Here is a 13205-nt window from a genome sequence, read left to right as displayed (position 1 = left end):
TTGGCCCAAAGTCACCCAGCCGGATTTTATGGGTAAGGCACAACTCTTCTATCTATCTGGGGTTACCACAAACTAGTTTTCCATGCCATGGAAATGCCGATCTTGTGCCTTTAACTGACCCCCTTGAGGCCACGTGCCGGATTCACGTGGCAAGGATGACACCAGTCCCCAGAAGGTCAGTGGCCTCTCAAGTCCAGGGCCCACGAGGGATGCTTGGCAGCCATCCAAAAATGACAAAGTCCGAAACGGAGCCGAGTCCGAAAGAGATGAGTGCCCAAGAATGTTAATTTGCTACAGGGAACAGGTCATCCGCAAGGCGGGGGACAAAAAAATCAAGCCCATGGCGTGAAGATCGGTGTTAAAGATCAAGATGTGACTTCTGATCTCCCCCGTGGTCATCGGGGGCAGGCAACCGAGCGGAGAAGACCGGCCGGCAACGGGTCCAAGGTCAGGCATGGGCTTTAAAGGACCAGCGTCCAACGGAGGAACGGCGGCAGGTCCTTCAAGGCGTCTCCTGGCCACCATGAGCTTCCTCGTCCGTCCTTGGGCCAAAAGGGACGTCCGGGATGTGGTGCGGCTGGTTAGGGTGAGAAGCGGGACGGTGGGGGGCTGGGAAGGGTAGAAAGGGGGGGTCTCAAGGGGTCAGGAGGAAGGCGGTGGGGTGGAGAGGTTGGGCCGACCCGCAATTTCCACTACCAATTCGGGCGAACCGGTCCGAAACGGCTGGATCCCACTTCTGCATTAATCCAATGTGACCATCTAAAGGGATCTTCTGAACCTTGGAGGCTTTAAGTTGGGTGAACTTCAACTCCCAGAATTCCCCAGCCAGCAAGGTAGTTTCTGATAGTTGAAGTCCACCCAACTGAATGTCTCCGAGGTTGAAAAATACTGACCTACTTGGATGTTCTTAATGGAGATCTCTCTCCAGTCTGGGTCTTCTAATGGTGTCTCCATCACCACTCCGCCTCAGTCCATCCACCTTCCTGCTGATTGTCCTCCTCTTCTCTTCCAACTTTCCCACGCTTATGGACTTCTCTGGAGATTGTATGGGTTGCCTTAATAGAAATTGATTGATTGATGAGGACCATCAAGGAAGTGTCAATCTTAACAACCTCCCAGATGAAGATCTGGCTCCACCCCTGGTCCTTCAGCTCTTTTAACAGTGCCTCCATCACCACTGTAACTGAGTCCTTCCCCCTTGCTGTTGGTCCTCCTAATCTTCTCCTGCCTTCCAACTTCATGGACTTCTCAAGACAGCTGGGTCTTCCCATGGATTGATGTTCTGTCATCTGATCATTTCTGATTGATCCCATAGAGATGTTCTCCATGAAGATCTGCCTCCAACCTGATCCTTCAGGTCTTCTAATGGTGTCTCCATCACCACTACACCATTCAGTCCATCCACCGTTCTTCTGGGTGTCCTCTTCTCTTCCCTTCCCCCTGTCCCATCACTATGGACTTCTCTGGAGGTTGGATGGCTTACGTCAATAAGAGATTGATTGATGGATATTCATCAAGGCAGGTGTCAACTCTTTAACAACCTCCTAGATGTTCTCCATGAAGACCTGTCTCCACCCTGGTCCTTCGACTCTTCCAATGACGACCCCAACTCCAGTAGGACTTGAGATCCTCCACCTTTCTGGGCGCATGCGTGGAACTGCGAAGCAAGTGGGGGTCGCGCGGGGCAAACCAGTGGCAACAAAATGTGAAACCCACCGCTGGGTGGATGGATGGAGTTGGGTGGGATATGGAGAGAGAAGAACTGACTTGGTCTTTCACTATTGTTGAAGACTTTCTTACGCAGAGAAGCGGTTGTCCAAAGTTGAGGACAGATGGAGAGGACAGAGATACGGACTATGCTTTCGAATCTCCCCACCGGAGGGAGACCGGGGAGAAGGCCCCAGAAAGTTCTGGTCCACTCACAAGTGTTTCCATCTTTTTCAGGAATTGGCATCGTCTCACAAAGATCTCCGCCAGGTGACAATTTCTCCAGAAGGTAAGACACACGTTCTACCATCTTTATGAGGCAACTCCACAAACGTGCTTAACGGAACCAAGGTCCTCTTCTTGCGACCGTAACCTCCGTTGCTAGGCGAGGCAGCGAAGTGAGTTTTTTCCCCTTCTTACCACCCCTCTTGCCCCCGTTGTTAAAGGGAACCACTGCAGTGGCTAAGCGAGCCGCACGGTTGCTAAGCGAATCGGGCTTCCCCGTGGACTTTGCTGGGTCCAAAGAGCCGCACAGGGGGATCGCGCGATCCCGGAGATGCTGCGACCGTCGTAAATACGAGTCATGGGCCAAGCGTCCGGCTTTTGATCATGTGATGCAGCAACGGTCATAAATGTTAAACTTTATCGGAAGTCACCTTTTTTTAACGTCATTCTAACTTTGAACGGTCGTTAAATGAGTGGTTATAAGTCTAGCTTTATGGGCCAACCCTGATCGTCGGAGCAAACTGGTTCCTCCCCAGCTGATCGTGGGACGAACCAGTTTGCCACGTGATCACAATTCAAACAATAGGGGAAACCGACTCCTATTTATGACGGTTGCAGCGTCCTGGGGGGTGTCACGTGAGCCCCCCTTTGGCGACCCTCGGAGGAGCAACCTCAGCTTCACTTAACAACCGTGTTGCGAACTGCGGCAATTCGCTGAAAAGCGGTGGCCAGAAAGGTCGTAAAATGAAACCAAACTCGCTTAACGACTTGTCTCTCTCGGCAGAAGACATTTAGGTCTCCGTTGTGGTCGTTAAGTCGAGGACTAGCTGTGCAGATTTTTTGAAAGGGGATTAGGAAATTGAAATTGGAGCCTCCTTTCTAAATGGAGGAAGTTGTGGGAGCTTCATCCCTGGAAGCTTTCGAGAAGGGACTGGACTGCCATCTGTCAGAAAGGGGAGGGGTTGGACTAGATGACCGACAAGGTCCCTTCCGACTCTGTTATTCTGTTAGAACAAACTGTTAAATTGTAATCTCCAGAACGGGTGCCAGCGATCCTTGGATTTTCTCTCTCTTTCAATGAAAACTTTTTTATTAGTTTATCGAAGTATAAAATGCAAAGATTCTCTCTCTTAATTCGTAAAAAAAATAATACCCACCATTGGCAATTCCGAGCTTTTTAAAAATGGTGTGTGTGCCTTTTGTGTGTCAATGCTGCAATTTTTCCCCCCCACCTTCCGTTCCATTCTCGGAGAGATCAAACGGGACACTTTGCTTACCGTAATCGCCCAACAAACGGTTTAAACTTTAACCTTCTTTTAAACTTGATGAACTTGTCTGAATTTTCTGCAGCTCTCGAGAAGGATGGGTTCGAAAAAGACGCCATCTTTGGGTTCCTGGTGGCCGAGGTGCCCCCCGCACGAAAAAGCAGAGAGGGTACGGCGAGAGACCAGGGGTCCCCGGGATGGAGAGGGGGGAGCCCAGGCCAGAGATGGACCATGGGAATTGGGGGTTGAAGGTGAAGGCAACGCTCCCCAAAATATGTGTTGGTTGCGTTGCCCGAACAAATGGAAGAGGTGCCAATTTGGTCTAGTGGTGAAGGTGCCAGGCTAAAGAACCAGGAGATTGTGAGTTCTAGTTCACCATAGGAATGATGGCTGGGTGACTTTGGGCCAATCACCAGGAGACTGGGAGTTCTAGTCCCGCCTTAAGCACGAAAGCTGACTGGGTGACTTTGGGCCAATCACCAGGAGACGGTGAGTTCTAGTCCCGCCTTAGGCATGGAAGACGGATGGGTGACTTCAGACCAATCACCAGGAGACTGGGAGTTCTAGTCCCGCCTTAAGCATGAAAGCTGACTGGGTGACTTTGGGCCAATCACCTGGAGACTGGGAGTTCTAGTCCCACTTTAGGCATGAAAGCTAGATCAGTGACTCTGAGCCAATCACCTGGAGACTGGGAGTTCTAGTCCCACTTTAGGCATGAAAGCTAGATCAGTGACTCTGGGCCAATCACCAGGAGACTGGGAGTTCTAGTCCCACTTTAGGCATGAAAGCTAGATCAGTGACTTTGGGCCAATCACCAGGAGACTGGGAGTTCTAGTCCCACTTTAGGCATGAAAGCTAGATCAGTGACTCTGGGCCAATCACCAGGAGACTGGGAGTTCTAGTCCCACTTTAGGCATGAAAGCTAGATCAGTGACTTTGAGCCAATCACCAGGAGACTGGGAGTTCTAGTCCCACTTTAGGCATGAAAGCTAGATCAGTGACTTTGGGCCAATCACCAGGAGACTGGGAGTTCTAGTCCCACCTTAGGCATGAAAGCTAGATCAGTGACTCTGAGCCAATCACCAGGAGACTGGGAGTTCTAGTCCCACCTTAGGCATGAAAGTTAGATCAGCGACTTTGGGCCAATCACCAGGAGACTGGGAGTTCTAGATCCCGCCTTAGCCACAAAAGCCAGCTGGGTGACTCTGAGCCAATCACCAGGGGACTGTGAGTTCTAGTCCCACTTTAGGCATGAAAGCTAGATCAGTGACTCTGGGCCAATCACCAGGAGACTGGGAGTTCTAGTCCCACTTTAGGCATGAAAGCTAGATCAGTGACTCTGAGCCAATCACCAGGAGACTGGGAGTTCTAGTCCCACCTTAGGCATGAAAGCTAGATCAGTGACTCTGAGCCAATCACCAGGAGGCTGGGAGTTCTAGTCCCACTTTAGGCATGAAAGCTGGATCAGTGACTTTGGGCCAATCACCAGGAGACTGGGAGTTCTAGTCCCACCTTAGGCATGAAAGCTAGATCAGTGACTCTGAGCCAATCACCAGGAGACTGGGAGTTCTAGTCCCACCTTAGGCATGAAAGTTAGATCAGCGACTTTGGGCCAATCACCAGGAGACTGGGAGTTCTAGATCCCGCCTTAGCCACAAAAGCCAGCTGGGTGACTCTGAGCCAATCACCAGGGGACTGTGAGTTCTAGTCCCACTTTAGGCATGAAAGCTAGATCAGTGACTCTGGGCCAATCACCAGGAGACTGGGAGTTCTAGTCCCACTTTAGGCATGAAAGCTAGATCAGTGACTCTGAGCCAATCACCTGGAGACTGGGAGTTCTAGTCCCGCCTTAAGCATGAAAGCTGACTGGGTGACTTTGGGCCAATCACCAGGAGACTGGGAGTTCTAGTCCCACTTTAGGCATGAAAGCTAGATCAGTGACTCTGAGCCAATCACCTGGAGACTGGGAGTTCTAGTCCCACTTTAGGCATGAAAGCTAGATCAGTGACTCTGGGCCAATCACCAGGAGACTGGGAGTTCTAGTCCCACTTTAGACATGAAAGCTAGATCAGTGACTCTGGGCCAATCACCAGGAGACTGGGAGTTCTAGTCCCACTTTAGGCATGAAAGCTAGATCAGTGACTTTGAGCCAATCACCAGGAGACTGGGAGTTCTAGTCCCACTTTAGGCATGAAAGCTAGATCAGTGACTCTGGGCCAATCACCAGGAGACTGGGAGTTCTAGTCCCACTTTAGGCATGAAAGCTAGATCAGTGACTTTGGGCCAATCACCAGGAGACTGGGAGTTCTAGTCCCACCTTAGGCATGAAAGCTAGATCAGTGACTCTGAGCCAATCACCAGGAGACTGGGAGTTCTAGTCCCACCTTAGGCATGAAAGTTAGATCAGCGACTTTGGGCCAATCACCAGGAGACTGGGAGTTCTAGTCCCGCCTTAAGCATGAAAGCTGACTGGGTGACTTTGGGCCAATCACCAGGAGACTGGGAGTTCTAGTCCCACTTTAGGCATGAAAGCTAGATCAGTGACTCTGAGCCAATCACCTGGAGACTGGGAGTTCTAGTCCCACTTTAGGCATGAAAGCTAGATCAGTGACTCTGGGCCAATCACCAGGAGACTGGGAGTTCTAGTCCCACTTTAGGCATGAAAGCTAGATCAGTGACTCTGGGCCAATCACCAGGAGACTGGGAGTTCTAGTCCCACTTTAGGCATGAAAGCTAGATCAGTGACTTTGAGCCAATCACCAGGAGACTGGGAGTTCTAGTCCCACTTTAGGCATGAAAGCTAGATCAGTGACTCTGGGCCAATCACCAGGAGACTGGGAGTTCTAGTCCCACTTTAGGCATGAAAGCTAGATCAGTGACTTTGGGCCAATCACCAGGAGACTGGGAGTTCTAGTCCCACCTTAGGCATGAAAGCTAGATCAGTGACTCTGAGCCAATCACCAGGAGACTGGGAGTTCTAGTCCCACCTTAGGCATGAAAGTTAGATCAGCGACTTTGGGCCAATCACCAGGAGACTGGGAGTTCTAGATCCCGCCTTAGCCACAAAAGCCAGCTGGGTGACTCTGAGCCAATCACCAGGGGACTGTGAGTTCTAGTCCCACTTTAGGCATGAAAGCTAGATCAGTGACTCTGGGCCAATCACCAGGAGACTGGGAGTTCTAGTCCCACCTTAGGCATGAAAGCTAGATCAGTGACTCTGAGCCAATCACCAGGAGGCTGGGAGTTCTAGTCCCACTTTAGGCATGAAAGCTGGATCAGTGACTTTGGGCCAATCACCAGGAGACTGGGAGTTCTAGTCCCACCTTAGGCATGAAAGCTAGATCAGTGACTCTGAGCCAATCACCAGGAGACTGGGAGTTCTAGTCCCACCTTAGGCATGAAAGCTAGATCAGTGACTCTGAGCCAATCACCAGGAGACTGGGAGTTCTAGTCCCACCTTAGGCATGAAAGCTAGATCAGTGACTCTGAGCCAATCACCAGGAGACTGGGAGTTCTAGTCCCACCTTAGGCATGAAAGCTAGATCAGTGACTCTGAGCCAATCACCAGGAGGCTGGGAGTTCTAGTCCCACTTTAGGCATGAAAGCTGGATCAGTGACTTTGGGCCAATCACCAGGAGACTGGGAGTTCTAGTCCCACTTTAGGCATGAAAGCTAGATCAGTGACTCTGGGCCAATCACCAGGAGACTGGGAGTTCTAGTCCCACCTTAGGCATGAAAGCTAGATCAGTGACTCTGAGCCAATCACCAGGAGACTGGGAGTTCTAGTCCCACCTTAGGCATGAAAGCTAGATCAGTGACTCTGAGCCAATCACCAGGAGGCTGGGAGTTCTAGTCCCACTTTAGGCATGAAAGCTGGATCAGTGACTTTGGGCCAATCACCAGGAGACTGGGAGTTCTAGTCCCACCTTAGGCATGAAAGTTAGATCAGCGACTTTGGGCCAATCACCAGGAGACTGGGAGTTCTAGATCCCGCCTTAGCCACAAAAGCCAGCTGGGTGACTCTGAGCCAATCACCAGGGGACTGTGAGTTCTAGTCCCACTTTAGGCATGAAAGCTAGATCAGTGACTCTGGGCCAATCACCAGGAGACTGGGAGTTCTAGTCCCACTTTAGGCATGAAAGCTAGATCAGTGACTCTGAGCCAATCACCTGGAGACTGGGAGTTCTAGTCCCGCCTTAAGCATGAAAGCTGACTGGGTGACTTTGGGCCAATCACCAGGAGACTGGGAGTTCTAGTCCCACTTTAGGCATGAAAGCTAGATCAGTGACTCTGAGCCAATCACCTGGAGACTGGGAGTTCTAGTCCCACTTTAGGCATGAAAGCTAGATCAGTGACTCTGGGCCAATCACCAGGAGACTGGGAGTTCTAGTCCCACTTTAGGCATGAAAGCTAGATCAGTGACTCTGAGCCAATCACCTGGAGACTGGGAGTTCTAGTCCCACTTTAGGCATGAAAGCTAGATCAGTGACTCTGGGCCAATCACCAGGAGACTGGGAGTTCTAGTCCCACTTTAGGCATGAAAGCTAGATCAGTGACTTTGGGCCAATCACCAGGAGACTGGGAGTTCTAGTCCCACTTTAGGCATGAAAGCTAGATCAGTGACTTTGAGCCAATCACCAGGAGACTGGGAGTTCTAGTCCCACTTTAGGCATGAAAGCTAGATCAGTGACTTTGGGCCAATCACCAGGAGACTGGGAGTTCTAGTCCCACCTTAGGCATGAAAGCTAGATCAGTGACTCTGAGCCAATCACCAGGAGACTGGGAGTTCTAGTCCCACCTTAGGCATGAAAGTTAGATCAGCGACTTTGGGCCAATCACCAGGAGACTGGGAGTTCTAGATCCCGCCTTAGCCACAAAAGCCAGCTGGGTGACTCTGAGCCAATCACCAGGGGACTGTGAGTTCTAGTCCCACTTTAGGCATGAAAGCTAGATCAGTGACTCTGGGCCAATCACCAGGAGACTGGGAGTTCTAGTCCCACTTTAGGCATGAAAGCTAGATCAGTGACTCTGAGCCAATCACCAGGAGACTGGGAGTTCTAGTCCCACCTTAGGCATGAAAGCTAGATCAGTGACTCTGAGCCAATCACCAGGAGGCTGGGAGTTCTAGTCCCACTTTAGGCATGAAAGCTGGATCAGTGACTTTGGGCCAATCACCAGGAGACTGGGAGTTCTAGTCCCACCTTAGGCATGAAAGCTAGATCAGTGACTCTGAGCCAATCACCAGGAGACTGGGAGTTCTAGTCCCACCTTAGGCATGAAAGTTAGATCAGCGACTTTGGGCCAATCACCAGGAGACTGGGAGTTCTAGATCCCGCCTTAGCCACAAAAGCCAGCTGGGTGACTCTGAGCCAATCACCAGGGGACTGTGAGTTCTAGTCCCACTTTAGGCATGAAAGCTAGATCAGTGACTCTGGGCCAATCACCAGGAGACTGGGAGTTCTAGTCCCACTTTAGGCATGAAAGCTAGATCAGTGACTCTGAGCCAATCACCTGGAGACTGGGAGTTCTAGTCCCGCCTTAAGCATGAAAGCTGACTGGGTGACTTTGGGCCAATCACCAGGAGACTGGGAGTTCTAGTCCCACTTTAGGCATGAAAGTTAGATCAGCGACTTTGGGCCAATCACCAGGAGACTGGGAGTTCTAGATCCCGCCTTAGCCACAAAAGCCAGCTGGGTGACTCTGAGCCAATCACCAGGGGACTGTGAGTTCTAGTCCCACTTTAGGCATGAAAGCTAGATCAGTGACTCTGGGCCAATCACCAGGAGACTGGGAGTTCTAGTCCCACTTTAGGCATGAAAGCTAGATCAGTGACTTTGGGCCAGTCCTTCTCTCTCTCATACCAACCCACCTCACAGGGCTGTTGTGAAGAAAATAGGAAAAGAGTCATAGAGATATTCACTGCCTCAACTTACTTGTAAAAACCCCCAAAAGGTGGGATATGAATGAATTAATGAAGAGAGAGAGAGAGAGAGAGACCTTAACACAGGGGTGTCCAAACTTGGGAACTTTAAGACTTGTGGACTTCAACTCCTAGAATTCCCCAGCCAGCTCTGCTGGCTGGGGAATTCTGGGAGTTGAAGTCCACAAGTCTTAAAGTTCCCAAGTTTGGACACCCCTGCCTTAACACATCACCGTGAAGACCCAAGAAAAGTCTCGCAATGAGCCCCAGCGAGAAAGCTGCATTCAATCCACCCCCCGCCCCGTGAATTGCAAAGCCATCACATTCTTCATCCCCTCTGCGGAATTCAGGTCTATCCTTCCTTTCCGTCCCCCTCCGTTTGCTGCTCCTTTCCCTCTGCAGGACACACCATTGTTGGCTACCAGTTCCACTATCTGACTTACTGTACCTGGGACGGCCCAGTCCTCTTTGGCGAAGATCTCTACGTGATGCCGGAATTCAGAGGTAGGGGAGAAATTCGGGGCTAGCCCTAATAAAGCGGGATCTCTCTAAGTAAGGGGAGACCCTTAAGATCCACCATACGTTCCTTTTTGATAGTTAACACACAGTGGAGAGAAGAAAAGGGAAAGCTGATGGGACAAGATGAGAGTTAGCCCTTCCTTTGCACAGGGAATCATCCCCAAACTTTGTTTGAAGTTAGTTAGAAACGGTATAGGGTTTCCTGCCTAGGCAGGGGGTTGGACTAGAAGACCTCCAAGGTCCCTTCCAACTCTACTATTGTATTGTATTGTATTGTATTAGTTAACCAGATGCCAGCGTAGACGAAGAAACTTTTAAATTCTCCGCACATCCTCCTGTAAATTATCTTTTCAGTTTAGGAATGGTTAAATGCCGTCTAATCCATCCTTACAACCACGGGATGAAAAGTCTTCCTGCGTTCCAAGCTGTAAGGAATCTCAACATGTTATTTTAAAAGAGAGAAGCTAAGTCAAATGAAAATACAAAATGATTGTGTTAACTTAACAAATTAAAAAGTCCGTTGTCAGGTGCCGCTCAATGTCCAGAATTCTTCTTCTAAAAAATATATATGTATATATTAAATTTCTCTCTCTCTCTCTCTCCCTTCCCATCCCCATCCCCTTTCTCTCCTTCTTTTCTCTTCTCTTCTCCTCTCTCTCTCTCCTTCTCTTCACCTTTCCTTTCTCTCCTTCTCTCTCTCCCTCCTTCTCTCCTCCTCTCCTCTTTCTCTCCCTCTCTCACTTCCCATCCCCACCCCTTTCCCCCCCCCGTTTTCTCTTGTCTTCTCCTCTTCTCTCCTTCCCTTCTTCTCTTCTCCTCTCCTCTTTCTTTCTCTGCCTCTTCTCCTCTCTCTCCCTCCCTCCCCACCCTCCTCTCCTTCCCTCCTTCTCTTCACCTCTCCTCTGCTCCTCTTTCTCTCCCTCCTCCTCTCCTCCTCCTCTCCTCTCTCTCTCCCCCTCCTCTTCTCTTCTCTTTCTGCCTCCCTCCCCACCCTCTCCTGCTCCTTCTCCTCTCCTCTTTCTCTCTCTCTCTCTCCCTCCCTCCCCATCCTCTCTCCCTCCCTCCTTTTCCTCTCCCTCCGTCCCTCCTTCCTACCCCCCTCTCTCCCTCCATCTCTTCTCCTCTCCTCTCTCTTCTCCTTCTTGGCCAGGGAGAGGACTTGGCACCACCTTGCTGAACCGAGCAGCCAAGGTAAGACCCACGGGGAGCAGTCTAGCCAGCAAGTCTTCCCCTGATCCAGTCCAGGGGCCCCTCCCGAATCAAACAAACCTGGTTTTTAACCTCCTATCCTCAGATTGCCCTGGAAAAAGGGTGCTCCCAGTTCCGGTTCATCTCGGCCCAGAAGCATCCGGCCACAAACGATTTCTACCACAAGAGAGGTGCCATCGATGTCACCCTCCGGGATAACTGGCACGTCTTCCGGATTGACAGGGGGGCCCTGGTGAAGCTGGTGGAAGAAGGGGCAGCCAAGCCGAACCCCGTTCCTTTGCAGCTTTAGACACCCCCACACCCCACCTCCAATTCCGTCCCAGATTAGCCAGTGCAATTCCAAAGGGGTGACTCAGAGCCCTCCACCCATCCCCTACCTATGCACCGGGGTTTTGGGGGTGATATTCCCCCCCTCTTGTTCTTTCTGGAAGGCCGAAGTTTGACCCTCCCCCATTGCCTTCGAAAAGAATACAGAATGCAGAACTCAAAATACAGAATGAAGAATGCCGAATGCAGGATTGAGGGTGCAGAATGCAGAATATAGAATGCGGAATGCAAATACAGAATGCGGAATACAGAATGCGGAATGCAAATACAGAATGCAGAATACAGAATGTAGAATATAGAATGCAGAATATAGAATGCAGAATATAGAATGAAGAATGCGGAATGAAGAATGCGGAATGCAGGATTGAGGGTGCAGAATGCAGAATATAGAATGCAGAATATAGAATGCAGAATATAGAATGCAGAATATAGAATGCAGAATGCAAATACAGAATGAAGAATGCAGAATGTAGAATTGCAACAGGGTTGAAAGGGACCTTGGAGGTCTTCTAGTCCAACCCCGTGCTCGAGGACAAAATAAAAGCTAAGGGGGGAGGGGCTCTTTTATAGCCATTCTGGCTCAGTGGGTAAAACGCCGAGCATGTCGATCAGCAAGGTCGGCAGTTTGGCGGTTCGAATCCCTGGTATGGGCCTCCTGCGTGAGGAGGGGGTTGGACTAGATGACCTCCAAGGTCCCTTCCAACTCTGTTACTGTTAAAAAACTCTCTTTCTCTCTCTCTCTCTCTCTGGAAAAGGAAAAGAAGGGAAGTCTTGGGCACTTTGGCGGCTTAAAAAACCCGAGTGCAAATTCTCAGCCGGAGAGGAAGCCACGCACGAGGACTTAAAGTTGCCCCTAGGAAGGCAAAGGGGATGGGAGATTTTGGGGTGCCTGGCATGGAAAGGGATGGGTTTTCTGGGAGGGTCAGGGGGCTTCTGGGGAGCCCTAGGGGGCAGCTGTGCGCACCGGGGACTGGATTTCCGCGGAATTGCAACCGTTTCCATTGGCTAAATTCTCTTTCCACCACAATGGGATGGAATAACTCCCCGAATTTGCAATCAAGAGAGTTTAAAGTTTGGGATTAAAAGAAGATTAAACTGGGATTAAGCCAGGAAGAAACAGGCTAGAGATTTAGGGGCTGGGAATGCAAATCTGAACAAACAAACAAACACACACACACAAATCTCTTGGCCTCCAGGTTTAATCTGGATTTAGAATCTACCAAACCAGGGTTGCAAAACCCCAGGGTCACCACTAGGGGGCTGCCCACAGATATAGCTTTATTTTTGTTTTCTTTGCGCCCTCTAGTGGCCCGATGGTTGCAACTCTCCAATCTGCTTTTGGCTTCTGATTCGTGCTTGACGTGGGAGAGTATTAAAAAAAGAAAAAAGAACTTGTGAAACAATTTTCTTTTTTAAAATATATATATATATATCTCAAATTTCATTTTCTGGGAAATTTAAGGCCAGACGGAAGACGATTTAAGAAAGGAGATTGCTGCCTGCATTGCAATGCTCTCCCCCTTCATTACAGCCAAGACAAAATTGTGGGTTTGTGTTGTGGCTGACACATTTTCCCTGGGGTGGGGTGGGGTGGGGTGGGGAAACAAACTAGAGAAACTGAACCCGAAAGCTCCACCTAGTGATAGAGAAAGAGCCTATCTATCCTATTTCTACCTCTATGTTATTGATATGCCTTCCCCTTTGAATCTCGCGAGATCTAATGTCTCCGCAGGTAGTTTCAGGAGGATACAAAGAGCTAATAAAGCAGACGTGTCTTCTGCTTCTGGCAGTGTTCAGCCAAGCTTCAAAATTCGGATTTTTCTGAATTGCTTCCACTAATTTTGTGGGTTGAATCCTGCCATTTCCTCTTCAAATTAATTAACCAGTGGAACAGCCTGCCACTAGAACATGTATTTTAGCCCTGGGCAAAAGATTGTGGTGCAATTTTGCTTTTTTTTTTTAAAAGCACTTTTAAAAAAAATATTTTTTTAAAAAAAATAGAATTTGCACGTTTTGGGCATAGAGGGTGAATA

At 49.7% G+C, this 13205-nt stretch overlaps 1 protein-coding gene across 2 annotated transcripts; it reads left to right on the top strand.

The window, feature by feature from the left end:
• The first annotated feature begins 237 nt into the window (after positions 1 to 237).
• Positions 238 to 12716, top strand: LOC309382033 (thialysine N-epsilon-acetyltransferase-like). 2 transcript variants are annotated; one of them, XR_014173616.1, is made up of 7 exons: positions 238 to 586; positions 1945 to 1996; positions 3283 to 3366; positions 9520 to 9621; positions 10787 to 10827; positions 10931 to 11369; positions 11424 to 12716. XR_014173616.1 is itself a non-coding variant. In XM_081933479.1 (6 exons), the coding sequence occupies exons 1-6, from the start codon at positions 455 to 457 to the stop codon at positions 11132 to 11134; spliced, it is 615 nt and encodes a 204-aa protein (XP_081789605.1). In that variant the 5' UTR covers positions 238 to 454; the 3' UTR covers positions 11135 to 12716. The 2 variants fall into 2 exon arrangements, 1 of the variants encoding a protein (XP_081789605.1); XM_081933479.1 differs by having other exon boundaries at positions 10931 to 12716.
• Positions 12717 to 13205: the final 489 nt, after the last annotated feature.

This window comes from Natrix helvetica, assembly GCF_964273705.1.
Source record: "Natrix helvetica genome assembly, chromosome: Z".
Taxonomy (NCBI): domain Eukaryota; kingdom Metazoa; phylum Chordata; class Lepidosauria; order Squamata; family Natricidae; genus Natrix; species Natrix helvetica.
Note: the sequence above shows the minus strand (reverse complement) of the source record. Positions and strands in the feature narration are given on the sequence as shown.